The 19929-nt window shown below is 36.0% G+C and overlaps 1 protein-coding gene across 2 annotated transcripts in view; it reads left to right on the top strand.

The window, feature by feature from the left end:
- The window catches only part of LOC105200921 (cell adhesion molecule 2), an 88122-nt gene that overhangs the window by 34636 nt on the left and 33557 nt on the right, over positions 1 to 19929 (top strand). The window contains exons 3-4 of one of the 2 annotated variants that reach the window (XM_011168726.3): positions 1957 to 2032; positions 18274 to 18397. In XM_011168726.3, coding sequence (XP_011167028.2) covers positions 1957 to 2032; positions 18274 to 18397 — 200 coding nt within the window. The remainder of the gene's footprint in view (positions 1 to 1956; positions 2033 to 18273; positions 18398 to 19929) is intronic. The other variant, XM_039450207.1, reaches the window with a different exon arrangement.

Here is a 19929-nt window from a genome sequence, read left to right as displayed (position 1 = left end):
ATTTTAGTCGATAATTATGGTAATTATAATTATTATAACATAGAATTTAACACTTTTTATCTTTTATGGAGTGATCGCAAAGTACCGCTTGTTCCGAGCAAGCTATGTGCTATCGAAGTTTACACACATCAAAATTTGCGGTTAACCTGAGTACGGAATAGACTCTTACGTCTTTCTCATTGCTGCCATGAACGGAACATAGTTCCAACTTTATTCTACGATGAATTAGCATGAGATCTCTTCATCGTACGAACTGTCTACGGGTTACATTTACGAGTGCACGAACGTAGAACAAGACAAGACCGGCGTGGCGTCTAGAATGTTCTAGCCTCCACATTTAATCTTGTACTGAAAATTTTAGTTCGTGTCTCTACCTAGGAATTCTTGCTCTTAACCTTTTTGCTTTTCACGTACATTCCCTATTCTTCTGACAGCGACGACGACAACAGCAATGACGACAAAGTTAGATACTGACCTCCACTGGTCGTTGCACGTGCATACTTATGTACTCTACGTACACGTGTAGTTTGTTACGTTTAAAAAAATATAAGAGTCAAGCTTAGACCTATGTTGCTCGGTAATTTCTCTTTTTATCAGACGGAATGAATACTCAGCAGATTATTAAAAATGGAGAACTCAGTCTGATGGGTATTTAAAGATATTGATATTATATTTATAAAAATATCTGTAGAATAATGTTATACGAGTTAAAAAATTTATTCGCGTAAGAAACAAAAGGACCGTAGTGTTTAACCAACTAAATACAAGAATTTTATAGAAATCTTTGGCATTTAAACAAACGGTGTAATTAAATATTGATACTTATATCAATATATTTAGGTCTTTTCTGGAATTTAATTTAATTTAATAAAATTTAGTGAAAAACATATAAATATTATTTCACATCATTTAGTGACATAAGAGATTATTAATATCTCAAAATATATCGTTGCGTTTTTAACGCGAACATGTCAAGAGCAGAGAGGATGAAGGAAAAATAGAAAAGGAAGGTAATTTCGAAAGGCATTCCGACAGAGTCTATCTGCCATTATTTGAGCATCTAGTACGATCTACTTCCAATTCTCTGGATCATCCAATCGCGGCACAATTTTCCAAGCTTTGCCGACCCTCGTCACTATTGAATGCTCGAGCCGAAGGTCGGCGCGATACTTCTCCGTAAAAAGATCTGCGGTAGGTCGAGTAACCGTGGTACCGTTTTTTTTAATACTTCTATTGTGTGCGCTCTTGGCAGTGGGTCAAGAGATTTACCGATTTAGGCATGAAAGAAAGTCTCGGATTTGAAAACGCTTCTCTGTTCAAGTCGACCTGCATATTGGTGGCGAGTAGTATTGAAGTAGTACTTGTTCGGGAATTCCTGATAGATCAAGAAATAGTTAGAACTTGATCTAACAAGCAAACCTTTGCAACAGCTCTTTCATCCATTCTCTTACAAACTTAGAAACTTTGAGCTCAGAGTTACTCAGGAGGCTCTTTCATACAGAAGAGAAAAGAAATAATATATCCTAATTAATTTAACAATGAGAGAGTAATTTACGATGTTATTTCAATTTCGATGAACGTATAAATTTTATTTCAATCAAATATCATTAAATTGAACGAAATATTATGTATAAAAGATATTTCGGGAAATAATTTCGTGATAACAGAATTTCATAATTATATTATTTATTTCGCTCCTTCTTCCAATTTTCTTTTTAAATACTTTCCTTGTGCTTATATTAATATAACTATTAACTAAAAATTATGATGCTTTTATTTCGGAAAGGCATCTTTTACCCTCTTTTATTATCGGCAATATAATCGAATACCCGAGGAATCGTTGTCGTGCATTTCCATCGACATCGCATCGATAGCACCCCCAGGCGACGACGTATATACTCGCAATTGACATTTATGCGATCTCACACGAGCTTCTTCTCTCTTTTTCTGTTTCAGTCGCTGCTCTGAAGCTACTCCACATAAATGTTCCGGCGTACACCCTCAGGGGCGGGAGCGCGATTCTAGAATGCAGGTGAGAATATTCACCATAAGCTACACGAACGTCAACTGCTTTCTGCGTGCGCGAAATAGTCGCAATGTCAACAGTGGTGCGTGCAATTCTGTCAGATTATAGTTGGCACTTTATCTCATAAATGTCGAGATCTTATCCACTTACAACGGCATATACATGCACTTTGAAAACGAAGTAGTTTCGAATTTCAGAACAGTATTTCATAATATCGACAAATAGCGCAATATTGGTCGAGTGATATACCATACCCGCAAAATCCATTATATGCAAATTATTCAGTGAATCATTAAAATGCCTGACTAAATTCTATAATGGAAGTACGTCGACTTGATTGATAATTTAAGAATTTAGTCTATAATCGATAGTGTTTGAAATAGAATGGTAATCTTACTTGTCTTTTTACTACGTTTTCTCTTTAATTTCAGTCACTTCCGAAAATATCTGACATTCCTTGTCAGATATACGTGAATGGTATAGTCTTAAAACTCGTATTTTGAAAACATTTTCTAAGTTTTCTATATCTAAGGATACTATAGTTTATTTCTATTGTGTTAGTACTTAAAATCTCTTTTATTTAAATAAAGATTATCGACTGAAAACTCAATATGAACGAGATATCTTACAGATCATAGTTAGATCTTAGTGCTGATATTTATTGTGTGATTTTATATCTTTTTAAATTTCTTATTTACTCATTTAAGATAATTATTATAACATAATTTTGGGTTATATTCAAGTCGATTTACAATAGTTAATTTAGAATTATTTATCCTTTCATATATATAATTTATTCAAATTGTTATATTCAAATCGATTTACAATAGTTAATTTAAGTTTATTTATCCTTTCATATATTTGACAAATAACAATTTATTTCATATTTGACGTAGTACTGGATTATAAAAAATAAATAATGGTAGTATTAATGACTTTAAAGATCAGGCCCATATTCTGAACTCACTTTTATCGATAATAGCGCAATTTAATCATATAATTACATATGCTATGCAATCTTAAAAATAAATGGTTAGAAATAAATGATTAGAGAAAAATTAAAGAAAAATCACAGATTCGCAGTGTATTAATAATAAAAATATATTGCCTTTAATTTATAACTTTGTATATTGTTTAAAAGAGAGAAATTCACGCTTCTAATGAAATCTTAAGCAACTGTTATTTCTCGAGGTATTCATTTGATTTCCTTCTCGATGAAGCATTCAATTATGAAAATATCATGGAGAATTTCGCTGTGAAAAGTCAAAGCTTTTGCTTGCTTTTGTGCACAAGGCACGGCTGAGTTAAACAGATTGGCGCACCACCAAGATGTATTTTGCGACTTATCGATCGATATATAGTTTTATTTTATATATATACAAGAAAGATAATGCATATCTCATTGAAACAAGACGCTACTTTACCCTCATTATATAATTTCTGCATTCCTCTTCTCGGCATATTACCTATTACCTTCCCTTCGCTCTGGCACATCCTTCCTCATTATTCTCCCCAATTACAACATCCGATTTTACGACGTACCTAACAAAATCTCGTTCAGTGAACTTTTTTAAAAATCTTTAATATCTTCAAACATTACATTGAAGATCGCTGAAGATGACCTGAGAGAACGATTTTTTGAGTGAAAAAGTCTTTATGAGAGATTTACGTTAAAGTGAAAAGAAAAAGAGAAGAAGATATTAAAAAATTAATGTATATATTAAAAAATATGTATGTTTAATATGTTAGTGAAACATGGAATAGAACATTTATATTTTTTAGAAATGCAAAAAAGTTATTTAATATTTACTTTTACAATGTAAAAATAATCGAAAAAAGATAACGTTAACAAAGAAGACAAAAATATGTATATTTGTTTTACAAAAATACAAGTTGCATAGAGTTTCAGAGCCACGTTCTAGTTTGCCTGCCCTCCGTAATTTACACCGGCCATGATTACGTTAGTCCTGCATTCAATAATTTAATTGATTTATTCCATTAATCAAGTTACGCCTACGTAAAGAGGACTTGGAGGGCTAATTTGATCAGTTTTCGAATGACCGGCCTGTAGCACGATCCCTCGCAATAGCATGCTCTTGCCGCGGCATAACAACGATAAATGATCGGTTCGGTGGCGCAGGACTCGCTAAATAATTCGCGCAGGGTATACGGACCGCACAATAAAACCGAAATATCGCGGCATAATCACTAATGTATACCAACCCGGGTTCCAAGCCAGCGGGCGTGAATTCTCTATATGTATGCACAGCATGTATGAAGCGCGGGGCACGGCGAAACCGCTGTTCGTTCGTTACAACGCAAATGGTAGGTCGTAATGAAGGACTAGACCTCCCAGCGGATAGTAGATTTTACACGTGCGCCGAAAGCGAAAAACTATACCATCACTGTTGCATCGACAGCGTGGATACGGACGCGTGCAAATTCCATTTCCATCCGGAATTATTAAGACCGTGAGCGGTAGTAGTGCCGTAGAGAGGAAGATACGCCAGGAGATCGAACGAAAAATAGAAGAGAAGACTCGGCGTGGCGGCGCGGCAGCGGGATAAACCCGGCGGGAAATGCGGCCACATAGAGGAGACAATACTACAGAAGACGGAACAGTTTCTCGCATTTACCCCGGCGAAGGTAAATCGTGTAAGCGGAACTCATAAAAGCATCGGTAAGAAGCGAAGCAATAAAGAACGTATCGAGTTTGCGGTTAATGTTAAAGAAAAACGATAAATAAAATTACAAATAAAAGCGGACTACGAGAGGAAGGGAGTGGATGGACGGATACGGAGATGGGAGGAAGGTTGCGAGATGCAAGTCGGATCGAACAACGAAGAAATCTCGATACTTTCGAGTCTCTTCGTAGTTTATTTATTTACTCGCCTACGCGGAGATAGGTCCGTGCGGGAAAACTTCTCGCTCTTTCTCCTGGCGCGCCTTTTCTACTTCCTCGTCCGCGACTTTCTTCCTGCCGGAAAAAGATGCCTCCTCGACCCCTAACTCGGCCGTGAGACTCGTAACTCTCGCGAGATTTCTCCGCGTAAGTTCTTCACAAACGTTCTGGACGACTGCTGTGCTGCCGCGCGATCGTTTCCTCTAATCTTCCGATCGGAATTCCATCGTCGACGTTGATGGTTGCTACTACTACTACTGTTGATGCTGCTGCTGCTACTGTGGCGACGGATCGAAGCCATTGGGAGAGAGAGAGAGAGAGAGAGAGAGAGAGAGAGAGAGAGAGAGAGAAGAAAAAGACGCAGGGAGCGAAAGAAACAGCGAGCCGTTAGTCAGCAAAACTCGTTTCAGCTGAACGATCTGTCATCGAATATGGACGGAGGAAGAAAGAAAGAAGAGGACTAGAGGGAACAGAAGAAGAAAAAGAGAGAAGCGATCACTGGCGCAGAAAGGGAGCACCTTGAAGGTCCACCAAAGGCCATGGATTTTCTACCCCTTCGCGTGCGCTCGGAATATACGTGACAGATCGATCAGCCCTTCGTAGTATTCGCGACGCGAATGTACGATAGTCCAAACGTGCGACTTGTATGGCTTGTGTATTCGATTCGTAGTTGATTCGTGTCTGATTCGTTTATTATTATCTCTGACAATAGTAACCCGTAACAATAAATGCATTGGCTAGAAATCAGACAAATAAAAAAAAAAAAAAATATTCGAAATATCATTTTGAGTATGTTAACGTGTCTATCGTTTTTTAAATGGTGCGATATTTTCGTTTTTTACTATTTTCTTATTTTTCGAGTAATTTATTATTTATTTCTCATCTTTTTCTTTCTTAAACTTTCAAATTTTTATTTGATTGTTCATTAATAAAAGTAAATGTATCAACTAAATTAATATATTTTAATTTATAAAGGACAGTAATCGAGTTCGCCAATCGATAGGGGTACAATATAGTAACTTGATAATAGATGACAAGTAAACGATTGTTATAAAATAATAGTAGATATCACCATTCGTGCATCAAGGTCAAGATTTTCAACTGCTTGCTGTCGATTTATGCTCCTGCGATTCGTCTGCTCCAATACATTCTCACCCTTTCTCGGCCCTCGGGTCGGGACCACCCCGGTTACCCATGCCATCCGCTAGATGGATGGTAATTGCATACCCTAAGTTATCACGGAATCGAAGTTTCTTCCGGTAGGAAACGACAAGCTTCACGGAATCTCTATTAGGAAGGCTCGATCGAAGTGCCGCATGGACGTGTAGTACGTACACAGCGTCTAGTTGGTGTAAGAGTCATGTAGTCACCATGTTTAGCTCGCACACGAACGCTCGTTCTCACGTAACCGCGGAATCACCTCGAGCGGAGGATAATTAAAGCGTAATTATATACTTTGGCGAACGAGGGAACGGAGGATGGGTGTAATGACGTTTAGTCGACACGTCGTAGATCTAAACGTCGTAATTGATGTGGTACTTAATGATCAAGAATATGATCGGTGCGAGATATCACTGCTCTTGCGAAAACATGCTACAAAAATGTTTTTCAGTATAGTGCAACAACAAAATATGCTGTGATAAAAAAAACATCGAAGAGTATAGTGATAAAAATATATAGTACTATTTTGTGTTTTTTTTTTCTATGCAAACGGTATTCAAAGGGTTTTTGTATTATTTGTGCTACCTTAAAATAGTGTCTAGTTTTTAATATTTTGCCTAACAATAAAAAAATGCAATAAAAAAATCGTGTTACGCGTTTTATTTTAATTCTGTTAAAAAAATTTTATATAAAAGTTTAAACACAAAAGGATAAAACTGTTTACTGTTTTCATCTATCATTTAAAATTAATGATGAAATATTAATTCAACAAAATTTCCGTGATAATTTTTAATATTATAAAACTGAAAAATTGTGATGTAAAACGGAGTAGTTTTAAATCCGAGGAACTTTTGAACAAGTTTTTTGGATCAATTGAATTGTTGTTTTTTGGATAGAATATGCATTGCCTGCGAAACATCTCTATTGCACGTTTATAGATTTTTTTTTTGAAAAACAACAGCTCTAAACTGACACGGAAGATATTGTTATTCAAAAATGTCCCTTGTTCACAACTAAATCTCTTTTCTTTCTCTCTCTCTCTCTCCCTTTTACGTCGAGAGAAATCATCTTGACGTATTTGCAGTTGCGAAATTTGAACAAACGAAATTTATAGGTTCAACACTAGATAAGATACGATTACCGAGCTCATATCTAATGCTAAGATATACATCGTCGAACCAGCTCCATAAATTCGGCGTCCTAGAGTCTGCCGTGTGTCGCAAGGAGCGAAACGCATGAAGAGCGATGAGCTTGCCCGAAACTCGGCAAACCGTCCAGTAACACGTCGATTCGATGACCGAGCCGTGAGTTATTGGATTTCAAAGTTCGGAAGTAAAATTCGTCACATCGACCGCCGGCGAATCGGCGACGGCAGTGTACGCGCGGCACGTACCGTCGAATTGACTATTGCACTTTGAAACTCAATAACTTACGAACGAGAACCGACGCGACGCTGCGATATTGAATTCAAACTTTCCTGTTATTCTTATATGACGGACGATTTATCCCGGTAGAAAACATTTTCTCTTAGACGTTTCCGCGGTACTAAGATCCGATTCGAGACGTGTTCTTTCGCCCAAGCGGCCGCCAAGGATCCCTTTTGTTCCGCGGCATTCGACTTTGATCCCCATATTTAATAACATTGCTTATATATATATATTATACTTACAGAAATTTATTTAACATTATATATTTATGGATAACGCGTTAATTTATGGATAACGGCGACGGTATTCCACAAGCTCGACAGAATTTATGTATTAAAGCGTGACACGGATACTTGTTTTGCGCAAATTCCATAAAATATGGTATGCAGTGTCATTGCACGTACGTCGCATGAAGCACTTTACGTTAATCTGCGCCATGCATATGCCGCACACGACCGTTCTTCTCCCCTCCCCCCATCTTCTCTTTCTCTGTAATATATCTCTATTTTTTGACAAAGACAGGCGCATGAAGATTTGAAATAAAGATATCATCTCTTTAACTAAAAAGGATACAAAACATTCTGCCATTGTTTATGCAGTGCTTGAAAATTATTGCATAATATAATCTGTATTTTTGAACTTTTATTTGGCGATCTTATTGTTCCAATTAATATTTTTATCACGAGGAAAACATTTGTAGGAGAGTGTTGTTGAATGCGTACTGAGGTCTCTTAAATCATATTTTTTCAATATTTTACATTAATACTTTTACTTAATATAAATTAAATAAACAGTATTTAATAATATGAAATAAATGAGTAATACAGATAAAATTTCAACAGGTTATATTATATCATGTATTTTATGTGTGTTAATAATACTTTCAAAAATTAGGTCAGCTATTGTCAGCTTTTGATAAATTTATGTAGTTGATAACAGTATAATTTTACACGTAATTTTATACAGAATCTTTATATTCATGAAAGAAAATTTATTGTAGAATATTTTACATTCATTGCATATACATATTTGCAATTATTTCAAAGATTAAATCAATTTTAAAATTCTTCAAATTTCTTAAATAATGCCATTTTAAATTTGATAAAAAATGATATTAATATAAGTCTGAAAAATGTGATAATAGTAAAACTAATAATTTTAATATTATGTATATGAACAAAAAGATGTCAATTATAAAAATAAATTGAAACGAGTTTTGTTTCGACGTTCTTATCTTTATATTATTATTTAATAATTATTAAATATTTGATATTTTTTTCAAAAAATTATTAATAAAGAAAATATCAGTTAACGATTCCTTACATTTTTAATGATTTTAATTAAATTTGATACTTTGAAAGACGACACGATTTAAGAGACCTTGAATCTTACCTTTTGCAGCATGTTCCAAAAAGGCCTATAATATAATAAATTAATTTGTTTTCGATAAAAAAATTGAATATTGTTATAAAATTAGGTATAATCTAAAACATCAAGTTAGAATTTGCAACGTTATTTGTATACAAATCAGCACTAAATGAAAAATGTAATAAAAAAAAATAACTTAACGCATTCAGCTCCCCGTTGATCGGATCAGCCACGACCTCCACATCTTTATTCGTCGTCGAACGGGTATCGTATTTGCCAGAGGAAACAATATGCTCCCCACGTAACGTCGTAAACGAGACTGTGAAAGCGCGCGAAGCGCCTACAAATTGGAACATACGCTTTTTCTACGGTGTCTCGAGAAATCGTGGAGAAAGTGGAGCGCAGCGTTGTTCTCTCCGCGCCCTTCGATCGACGACCCTCTCACGCTTTTACCCTCTTACCCCTTGTCGCGGACGCTCTTCAGAGCATGTAGCCCCGACGTCGCATCGACTATTGCATAAACCGAGACACTTTAGCTTTTCAACCTGCTTGTCATTTCGCTTCATTTTATAAGATACTGTACCTTCCCGCACGCGTTATTGCACTTGTTTCCGCGGTACTTCCAGTTCGATGTTTTAAACGAACTCGGAGGAGGAGGGGTGGGAACAACGACGCCCGCATTGCGAGCATTAATTGGATCCTACTCGACTCAGACAGCTGTCAAGGAACTCGTAATTGAATTTCTGAAACATTAATCCGACTGGCACGCCGATCCAGCGGCAGCGAATGAAATCTTGAGACAGTAATAAGAGGGAAAGTGAGAGAGAGAAAGAGGAAAACTGGTGGAAGTAATCGCACTCGGTTTTCCCTCCCTCCTTCTCACTTCCTTCACACTAGAACTCGCCGTGTTCCGTTGAAATTTACAGTAATCGGAAGTATATCATGCTACTTCGCGTAGACGATTATTATGTAAATTATGAATCCAAGAGTAATTGAGCCGTTGGATATATTAATGAAAGAAGCTATTTAACAAAATGTATACTTAATATTTCGGCTAGACTTCATGCTTAATGATTCTTACATAAGATAAAATTTTGCATTGTATATTTTTTCGAGACTCACTAAAGTTACAGTAAAGATTAAGTAGACAATGTTTTTATCAAATGTTCTGACAAATATTTTTTCTTACAAAGATGTAATTTATATTATAGTTCTGCTAAATGGTTGAATTATTTCATATTTCAAAGGGACTTTAAAGTAATTTCTTATAAGCTTATTTTTTTTCCAAGCGCAACCTATCATATTATTCCTTTTCATATACATATTTATCGTGAAATCGTTTTCGCTTTTGCATTATTTGACGATTTTCTAACGGAAGAAAAAGAAACAATTTATTATATTCTTTTATCTCACATTTTAATGTTTTTTTCTTTATGTTTATAAAATTGAACTTTAATTCTATACTTGATTGTGTATCAAGGAGATAACGTACAATACAGCAATGTCATAAGTTAGAAACGTAAGAAAACGCGAAAGAAAGGGAATTCTACGAGTACAGCATCTTCTTTGTCCTGCGATTTCCACATTTTGACTCCTTATCCTCTTACCACCTTTCCCATGATACCTTAATCCACCACTTGAGTGCGGATCGTAGCAGTGAACCATCGTATGATCTTTTCAAATTATGCGAGTAATAACTTCTATTATACAGAAAAGTGAGATTTTGTTTGTAACTACATATTTTATACATGTGCTAGTTGTGCTACATATTTTATGATTTTTCTAGAGAAAATTATTAATTAAAAAAATCACAAGGCTACATTGTTTTTAATAAAATCCTCATTTTACAATAAAACAAACACTTGTTAAAGTAACAATAATTTATAATAATTTAATTAATTTAATTAAAAGTTAATTTTCAATAATTGTATTATTTCATTCATATTCTAAAGTATTCTCTTTCATCACGTGTATTTCCGCCGTAATGTAATTCGCATTGATTTGATACGTTTAATTTAACTAAGAAGTTTCGTATCTTCACTGTGAAGATACACAAGTATCTCCAAGGAAGGGCGACCATATGCTGTACTGGGAAAATTATTTTGTCAGAGGCAGGAACTTCCAGCAAGGAGATTCGTTGCGATATTGACGTTTCACTTCTCCAAACTGCAAAGATATAACGAAGCTTCCAGATTCCCGTACAGATTCGCAAACTTGTACCTAATGTTGCGTGCTTAATTAGGACTTTTGAATTGCGATACACTGCCTGCAGATACTTCGGGAGGACCCTTGTAGAAGGACCTGGCGTTTGCGTAACTTGGTCTCGCAAAAGATATCAGGTGGAGCAATTTAACGTTCGTGACGATCGATACTACAATTTAATTTACTTAACAGCAGTTACCTATTATCTATTATTTACATAGAAAAACGGTTTTGCTGAAATATCTAAAAATTTAGCTGGATACAAATTTGAAAATAATTTAGGCCATTAAAATAATTATGAAAGACGTTCGAGCATAAGGAATACTGCAAAATGTTTTAACATTCTAATGACCAGTTTGAGCGCCCTACATAATTATTTTGATGGTCTAAAAATTATTTTCAGCTCTATATCTAGCTAAATGTTAGAATACTTCAGCATAAAATCATCTTTTTCATCTAAGGACTTTTAGGAAATATTTGCATGCAAAGAGTGTTTTTTGTTTCGATTTGCGCAGGATGAGCGTATTTTTATTTATCTTAAGAGGAATAAGGCGTTTAAAATGCATAAAGTACGAGATAAAAAAATATTTAAGGAAGACTTCTCTGCATTACTAAAATATTTACCGCGAGCCTTTCATCTTCAAATTATTAAATCTGCATACCTTACAAATGTATATATTTTACAATATAATTAATTAATAAACACAAAGCTAAGGAAACAATATTATGAAAATAGTATCGTTAGTCGGGAAATAAAAGATAATTAAAAAATAACGTGTTTCGATTAAATTATCAATTATGTCTTTTGCCATTTTTTTATGATAAATAAATGTATTAACAGTCAGGTGAATGTTCTAAATAGGCCATGATTATCGAAATATCTTCCACGATACACATAAATCACAAATTAGTTTGCTCTTGCTGGCACACGAACTTCTCTGGTCAGTTTATTCGACGTTTATATCGCCATCTCTACAGCAGCAATTTCTCGCGCGTGCAATTCACCTCTCTGGAAACGAAAATTATTCGTGACGCGCTTGCGACTAGATCGTCAACCCTTTAATTATCGGTTTTCTAGAAATTCTGCAGATAATTAAATCAGTTGGAAAACCTCGAGTGAGAATGTCAAGCAACTATGACACTTTTCAAGTTTTTCATGAAGAATTCCGATCCGATTATCCATTCAGGCTACATTATCTTGCGCTAAGAGAGAGATTCAATAATAACCAAATAATTGTTAACGTATAATCATACTCAAATCTTTATGCAAATCAAATCGGGTAATTATCGCAGATACCAATAAATCCTGCTTTAGCATCTATAATAGCGCAGTGTACTTATGAAGCGTATCTTAAAACGAAAAATAACACGCGCGATCGAATAATGTTAATAAATCTCTTTTATATTCGTAACGTATGTAACTATTAGCGATAATATGTAGAAAATCATATGACCAAAATTATTGAGTATTGTATTTACATGTTTATATATCGGTCTGTTGTATGAACTCGTATAAGTTACCGATCGACTGTCTCATTTTAATTAATATCCCCAACATGTTTATTTAATACGACAAAGCTTTGAAGCCAGTTATACCGTTAATTCGCCATTAGCTAAATTATTCGACGTTTTACATGTTCAAATGAGAATCAAAAAGAACGTAAAATACCATTGTTTTCTGATGGTAACATTTTTAGATTTTTCTGAGCTGTATTATATATTGTAGTTCAAGATCAACAAATAATCGGCGCGCAGTTCGCATGAGCTAGGAATTGTATAATTCATGCAATATTATTATTAAGTATCAAGATTCGATATTGATTTTTCGCTTATGTTCGACATTTTGATCAATCGATTTACTTACTATATTATTTATTTATTAGAATTATTCTTGTTAAATTCCTACAGTTTGAGTAAGTAAATGCGAGAACCATTTTAGAATTCTCGCACCTGTTTGATAGACTAACGCGCGGTTAAAATTTATACGATTGGTGTATCCGAAATGAAGATTCATTGCTACACGTTGGCTTCAACATTACACGCACTCCTTCCTCCGTATAATTTCACCACAGAGAATTTCCTATTACAAGTTTCACAGTCCTCCATTCTCGCTCTGTCTAATCGTTGAATTTCACCTCGATTGCCCCGCGAATCTCATTCATCATTGCGACATTTTCCTCGATCTTACTAGCCCGAACGGTCTCGGCACGACTTGATTTCGCGTTTATCAAATTGCAAATTGATTTCAAATCTTGCCGCGCACGAACGCAATCGGTACCGTATCGCACTCTATGGCTTTTTTAAATGAAATATTTTTTTATACATACTAAAATGTAAAATATTAAAATCTTGTTTCGCTCGTAAAAAAAAACTACGGTTGAATTTACAATAAACGGATTTATTGAATAAAATCATGAAATTTAAATAACAGCAATAGACGTATTTAACTCAAGCAAAAATCATACATTATCTGACATTAACGCAATTAAATTAACATGAATTTGGCAATGATTAAAAAAATAGTACAAGATATTTAAATCTCCTTAGTTCCTCGTTAAATAACAATTTGCACGAATAGTTCGTTTTTTGGTTAATTTTGCATTAAAATATAACATTGATAATCTTGAATCAAGAGCCTATTTCTATATTAGTAATCGCAAAAAAATGTAGACTATTTACTAAAACAAAGGACAGCAGTAAAAGACGGTAATGGTTCACAAAAAATAGAAATAGATTATGTTTGTTAAAGAAGAACGTCGAGAAATCGACAGGCGTACAAAGCATTGGAAGAATATATCACATAGGCAATGGAGAAAGGAAGGAGAAGATGAAAGCTAAAGGAGAGAGGGGGAAGAAGAGCATGTGCGAGAGCAAAGCGGAAGAGAGCGAGAGAGTGGAAGAGCAAAGAATTCCCGCAGGACACGACCCAGCAAATGAGCCAGAGAATGCAAATCAATCCCACGACGCGGCGCTCGAAATTGTGCACCTACGCTCGAATGCGGCAATCCCTTTTCCAGGGCTTTGCTGCACGTGCTGGCGGAGCGGTGTTACCGCCACCAACACACAGCCCACGAATGCCCCCCCAGGGTACGTCACTGCAACGGTGCAACGGCGCAATGAGACCGACATTGCAGCGGAGCGTGCATTATCGCGTCCGACGTGTCCGACGCGACCCGGAGAACCGCCTCCTCCTGCGCGATTCTCTTCGGGGAATAACGTTTCCCCGACGTTACCGGTGGTAACACGACTTCGCTTGCTCGCGGATGCATCCTCGATGCGAACCACGGTCCTTCGCTAGCGTACTCCACCGCATTTCTGAAACGATGCAATATATGCCAGACGGCCGGTGGCAATCGCCAGACGGCCCTTTTACGCGGCACCTTAATACACATCGTATCTTCTTGCACTACTTTCCGTCGCTTTTTTTTTCGCGATAGCGAAAATAGCGCGCTGCACGCTGAGAAGTCGCAAAAATGAAACAAGTTTACTCCGAATAGTTGAACGGATATTTTTAAGTAAGTCTTAAGAGCTTAAGAGCGAAATTCGCAAAGACCGTAGTATTTCTGAATCTCGTCTTTTAAATCTCATAGCTCTGAACAAGGCTTTGACGTTTAAATTTAGCTTTTCCTGCATTATCCATTCTCTTATACCGTATCTTCATCGGATTTTGCGAAATTTGGCTTTGCGATTGTCATAGCAAATAAAGCTGTATTATTCCAAGAGTGGCTTAAGGAAAATTGCTTTAAATTCGTTTAAAGTAACAATACGAATTGAGTAGTTGAGCTAAAAAAACTCTGAAAAATACAAAATATATATCAATTACACATTTTGTATTTTTTTACTTTTTGCCATCGATCATTTTTTTATTTTATTCTTAAATATATTATTATTTCAATTATGTTAATTTTCGTCAAATTGTTACAAGCATGCTTTTTTTTTTAAGAAATAGCAGTTTTTTTAAGATCTCATAGTGTCATTATTTCGTACATGTTCTTCCTTATCTTTAACAAGGTGAATTTTTTAATTACAAACATGTTTATTTTTAGTCGTGACCTCGATTAATTGTACCAAGAAGAATGAATAGTTCTGATTATTAATTCTCTCATTAAAATCAGATAAGATCATATTACTACAATATCTAATATCTTCTAATGACGTCCGTTTGATGAACATAGACGAATCGGATACGAGTCTAGAGAGAGAGAGAGAGAGAAAGACCAAGAGAGAGCACATGCGGTTACTTTTGCAAACGCATCACTCGTAAGAACATGGCGATGACGGGGTCGAAGAAGCGATTCTCTTTGTCCTAACCGGCGAACTAACCGCTCAAAAGGTTTATCGGAGCATGACCGAGAAACTCCATTGAAATGCAATTTAACGAGATGGAACGGTGGGGAGGGCTATCTAGAAGGGTGATTATAGCGAAAACGACAAATGCGCGGTCGTGGAGTAAGGTACTCTCTTCCGGTCGGATCAATCGTTCCGAACATAATATCAAAGATGGAATTTAATTGTGAACGAACATAGATATGAAGATGAATTTGTTACTCGAGTTGGCGACTAATTTGTTACTCGAGCAAAAGAGGAAACGAAGGAAGCTTTTGGCTTTCGCCGTAATAGTTAATCGTAGTTATCGATAACGACCTCATTTTGCCTCTCTTGTAACTTTTGACTTAATAATCTCGGTGCATTTTCTTGAATGTAATGCAAATGTAAAGATCCACGTGTAATACGTGTGTACATGCATGCATCTTTGCGAAGGATTATTGATCACTATGAATGCAAACACAGGAGGAGCGTGTAACGATTATGAAACGTTACGCAATAAGAGAGAATTATCTATATTGTACGCCAGTCGATATATGTTATTTAACAAAAATCACGATGCAACTGATATTTTCGATTTGCCGTTCCAAATACAACAAGGGTAATCCGCGATTAGCGAAATGACGGACTACCGCGACCGTGCGCTCCGATCACGGGATATCGATCAATTATTGCAATAGTACTCGCCCTACATTCGAGTCTCGTCACGCGAACAGTCCCTTCGATCCTTCCTGCCGGACGTAATCACGTTAAAACAACATACGAACGCCGAGCGAGTTCAGGAAAATCGCGTTTATGGTCGATGCCTTTAGGACCAGTCTGTTTTGGATGATCGTAAAAAGCCTCTGATATACCAGCAATTTTTCAAACGACTCTCTCTCTCTCTCTCTCTCTCTCTATGCTTCCTGCCTCCTCTCTTTTTTCCTTCCATCAATGCAGTATTTTATGACATTTGTGATCCGTTGTTATAATCACCTACCAACGAAAAAACTACTACATCTGTGTTCTGTCGGCGTTCAATGGATGCGTGGATGTCGTAAAAATTGTGTGAAATGTTCAATCTTTGCACTCTCGAGTCCAGCACGTTCCCCCGTATGTCAATTTGAGCAAATGTACGGTACAAGATACAGCCATAAGATTAATGTTTTATCGGAACGGAATTAATGCACTCCGAGGTGTTAATGCGTTGCTCATCGCAAATGTAAATATGTAATGTCTATGTAGATTGCTTCCAGGAAGCTATTAAAATTTAATAAAGTGACATCGAACGGGGCCGCAGATGTCCCAAGCTCTAAACGTTCAGTGGGGATCTGTTAATCATACGGCAATAAGCAGCACGTTAGAGACGCGGGGTTCAGGAGTGCCTCGTTCGTACTACTCTTAAAAACGAGAGAGAGAGGGAGAGAGAGAGAGGACTATTTCAATTAATAGCGCGATCCGACGATAGAGATAATCGAACGAGGACCAATTAAGGATGCGATCTAAAGCCTCGGCACACGAATGGGGCGCGCGTTCATTTCACTTTTATTCCCAGCGCGTCAGTATTCGCTCGTTTCCACGACTCGTCTCTATTGTGAACCGAATGAACCGCAGAACCGATTAGCCCGTGGATACGTAAATTGCGTCCACGATAAAAGCGGCTTGTGAATAGGTGGACGGGAGGATGCCCTTTAGTAGCGAAAGGGTAGGCGCATTGGTTGGCCCGTGCAGATATCCATACAATTAGCTTCCAGAACTTCACTGCCAATCTGCGATAAAGATTCGCAATGATGAAATAGTGTTGATGCGTCGTGAATAAACTGTACGCGTGTTAGTATAAGACCCAATTATTTTACAAATTTTACATTTTTTTAGGATAATTCTTGCGATGAGAAATTCTAACTTCGCACAATTGTTTTCTAGACCGACTGGCAAACAGTTTAACGATACTTCAACTTTTGAAAGCAAAAATATTAATTTCTTAAAGAATATTGTCTATCCCAGCAAAACCCTATACTTAAATCCTTCATATCATGATTAAAAAATAAAATATAAGTAGAAAAAATGCATTTTAAATGCAGGAGATGAACAATATATTCATGACTACTGATCAAAGTTTCAAGATAACGTTGTCCTTTTTTTATACATATAAAAAAATTTTTAATATCGCAAAATAGCCATTTTTTACATATTAAATCTCAATTAATTCCATAAAATTCTTTTTTTTTTTTAATTCATATTCCTGAATCTCATATGTACCATGTGAAAAAATTTATTAGATATCTACATGAAATATTTTTTCACGGAAAACGTTAGTTGACGTGCTAAAAATAACAGAAGTAAATTAATTAATAAAATTTCAAATTTGATAAGAAGACTATGGATATATAATTTACCCAGATATAGATCATGGATTTATGACTACTTAATGAACATTAAATTTTCAAAATGACACGACACCCAATATCTGTTACACAGTCTATTCTAATACACTGAATATTTAATTTTGTCAGAAGTTATTGTACATATTACGAATGAAACGGACTTTCTGAATTATAATTGACAAACGCGATTCTTCGGTGAAATTAACAAATTAACTAAAAAGATAATGTGTTATACACGAATATACTACATAATTTAATTGTTTGATTAATTTATATTGTAAATATATTTGTCAGGTATTTATACGCAATACGTGTAGCATGTCACATGTATCATATCTTTATGTGGTAAAACAATGCACGTAATGCAACATTATATCGAGAATATTGTAATATTGCAATAGTTGTCTCTGGGCTTGGTGTCTCAGGTGTCTTTACTAATAACTCAGTAAACAGTTGCGGAATACATTTAATAATGTCTCGTTCGATCGTTTGTTTCAGATATGATCGGGAGAGAGACCGTCTCTATGGTATCACATGGTACAAGGACCACGAGGTATTCTACAAATACGTACTCCGAGATAAAAATTCCCACATCTATGACGTCAATGGTGTCAAAGTTGACGTGAGTAAAATACTCTCTCATGTTGCATTGTAATTCAGCGTTATTGTTTCTATTGAATCGTTAATAGAAGTTTATCAAGCGCAGCATTCTTTTTTTTTACAACACTTTGCTTATAGAATAATCGTAAAATTTTACGTCTTCGTTTGATATAAAAAAATTGTAGACGTAGAAACAGAATTGACAAATCGGCAAATGGCAATTGTGAATAAAAGCAAACGAATACGTCGTGGATAAAGAATGTATGTAATCCACGGAATGCGAAATATTTTAACAGCAACGGATTAGTTTAAACCTAGATTTACGTTCACGTCTGTTTCGATAAATCATTCAATAAAACTCGAACTCGGTGGCAGACGCAGGCAAATAAATCGAATTGAAGACCGCCACATCGCGGCGATACGTCATAGACGATGAATTTTGAGACAAATCTCGAAATCTATCGCGAGTACCCGATAAATTTTTCGAAGGCGACCTCCTGCAGATATGTCTTAAACGTCGATATATCCGGGATGCCGGGTAACAGGTTGGAGAGCCTCCGGGTCAAACAAAGTGGAGCTTTCGACCTGATCTACGATACCAATTTCATGGAAAAATCTTCGATTCGCTCGAACATACGTAGTGAGAGAAGGGAACGAAAGATTTGCTCTAACGTTGCAAGTTATAGAAATCGGAGCGGCGGGAAAACTATCGGTTCTCCCGCAAACGAAACCACGAGCGATGAGCAAACTTCGTTTCGAAAATATTTGTCTCGTCGCTCGATAAACGGAAACGATCTTCCTGAGAAGGAGTTTAACGCGCAAGCTTTACGAGCTGCTTTGTCGCCAGCAATAAAAACATTTGTTCGCGAAAGAAAAATATCGTTTGTCGTGTAATCCGCAAAGAATCGGAGATTAATTCAACGTCGTCGTGAACTCTGGCAGTATATAACGCGAAATTATTGCACTGCTGTGAAAATTTTTTTCTACCAATTCTAACATTATTAGAGAGGAATAGAATTTTTTTATACTTATACTCAAATTTTATAATCATTTATAATATGCGTATTCTTTTAAAGAGAGAAAAAGTGTGTGTTTATAAAATTTTCTTCTATAAATATCTTTTTATACAAGTTGAGAATTTATGTTAAAACCGTCGACTTTCTCACTCTTCTTAATACTTCTCTATTTTATTTCTCATTCTTTTTATTAATCGAAATCATGTGCGAGATAATTTGAACAAAAAAACAAAAAACCAGCAAAAGTCCCATCATATGTTTATCAATCCTTTGTCCCGTTTTATATAGACCTGGCAAAAAATGGACCTGGGTACACTATCAGGACCCGGTGTGGTTTGTGTATACGTGTGCGAGAGAATGTGCATCGTATATCATAGACCGCCATTGTGCTCAACAACGTACGCGGGAGCGCTCAAGTTTTACGGCTTTCCGCAAAGATTTAGCGGCGCCAATCTACTCTTTATATTACGGAGTAGATGAGGCTGAATTCAGAGATCTTTGCGAAAAGAGATTGCACGAAGGCGATGCATCCTACTGC

The sequence above is a fragment of the Solenopsis invicta genome, chromosome 6, assembly GCF_016802725.1.
Source record: "Solenopsis invicta isolate M01_SB chromosome 6, UNIL_Sinv_3.0, whole genome shotgun sequence".
Taxonomy (NCBI): Eukaryota; Metazoa; Arthropoda; class Insecta; order Hymenoptera; family Formicidae; genus Solenopsis; species Solenopsis invicta.
Note: the sequence above shows the minus strand (reverse complement) of the source record. Positions and strands in the feature narration are given on the sequence as shown.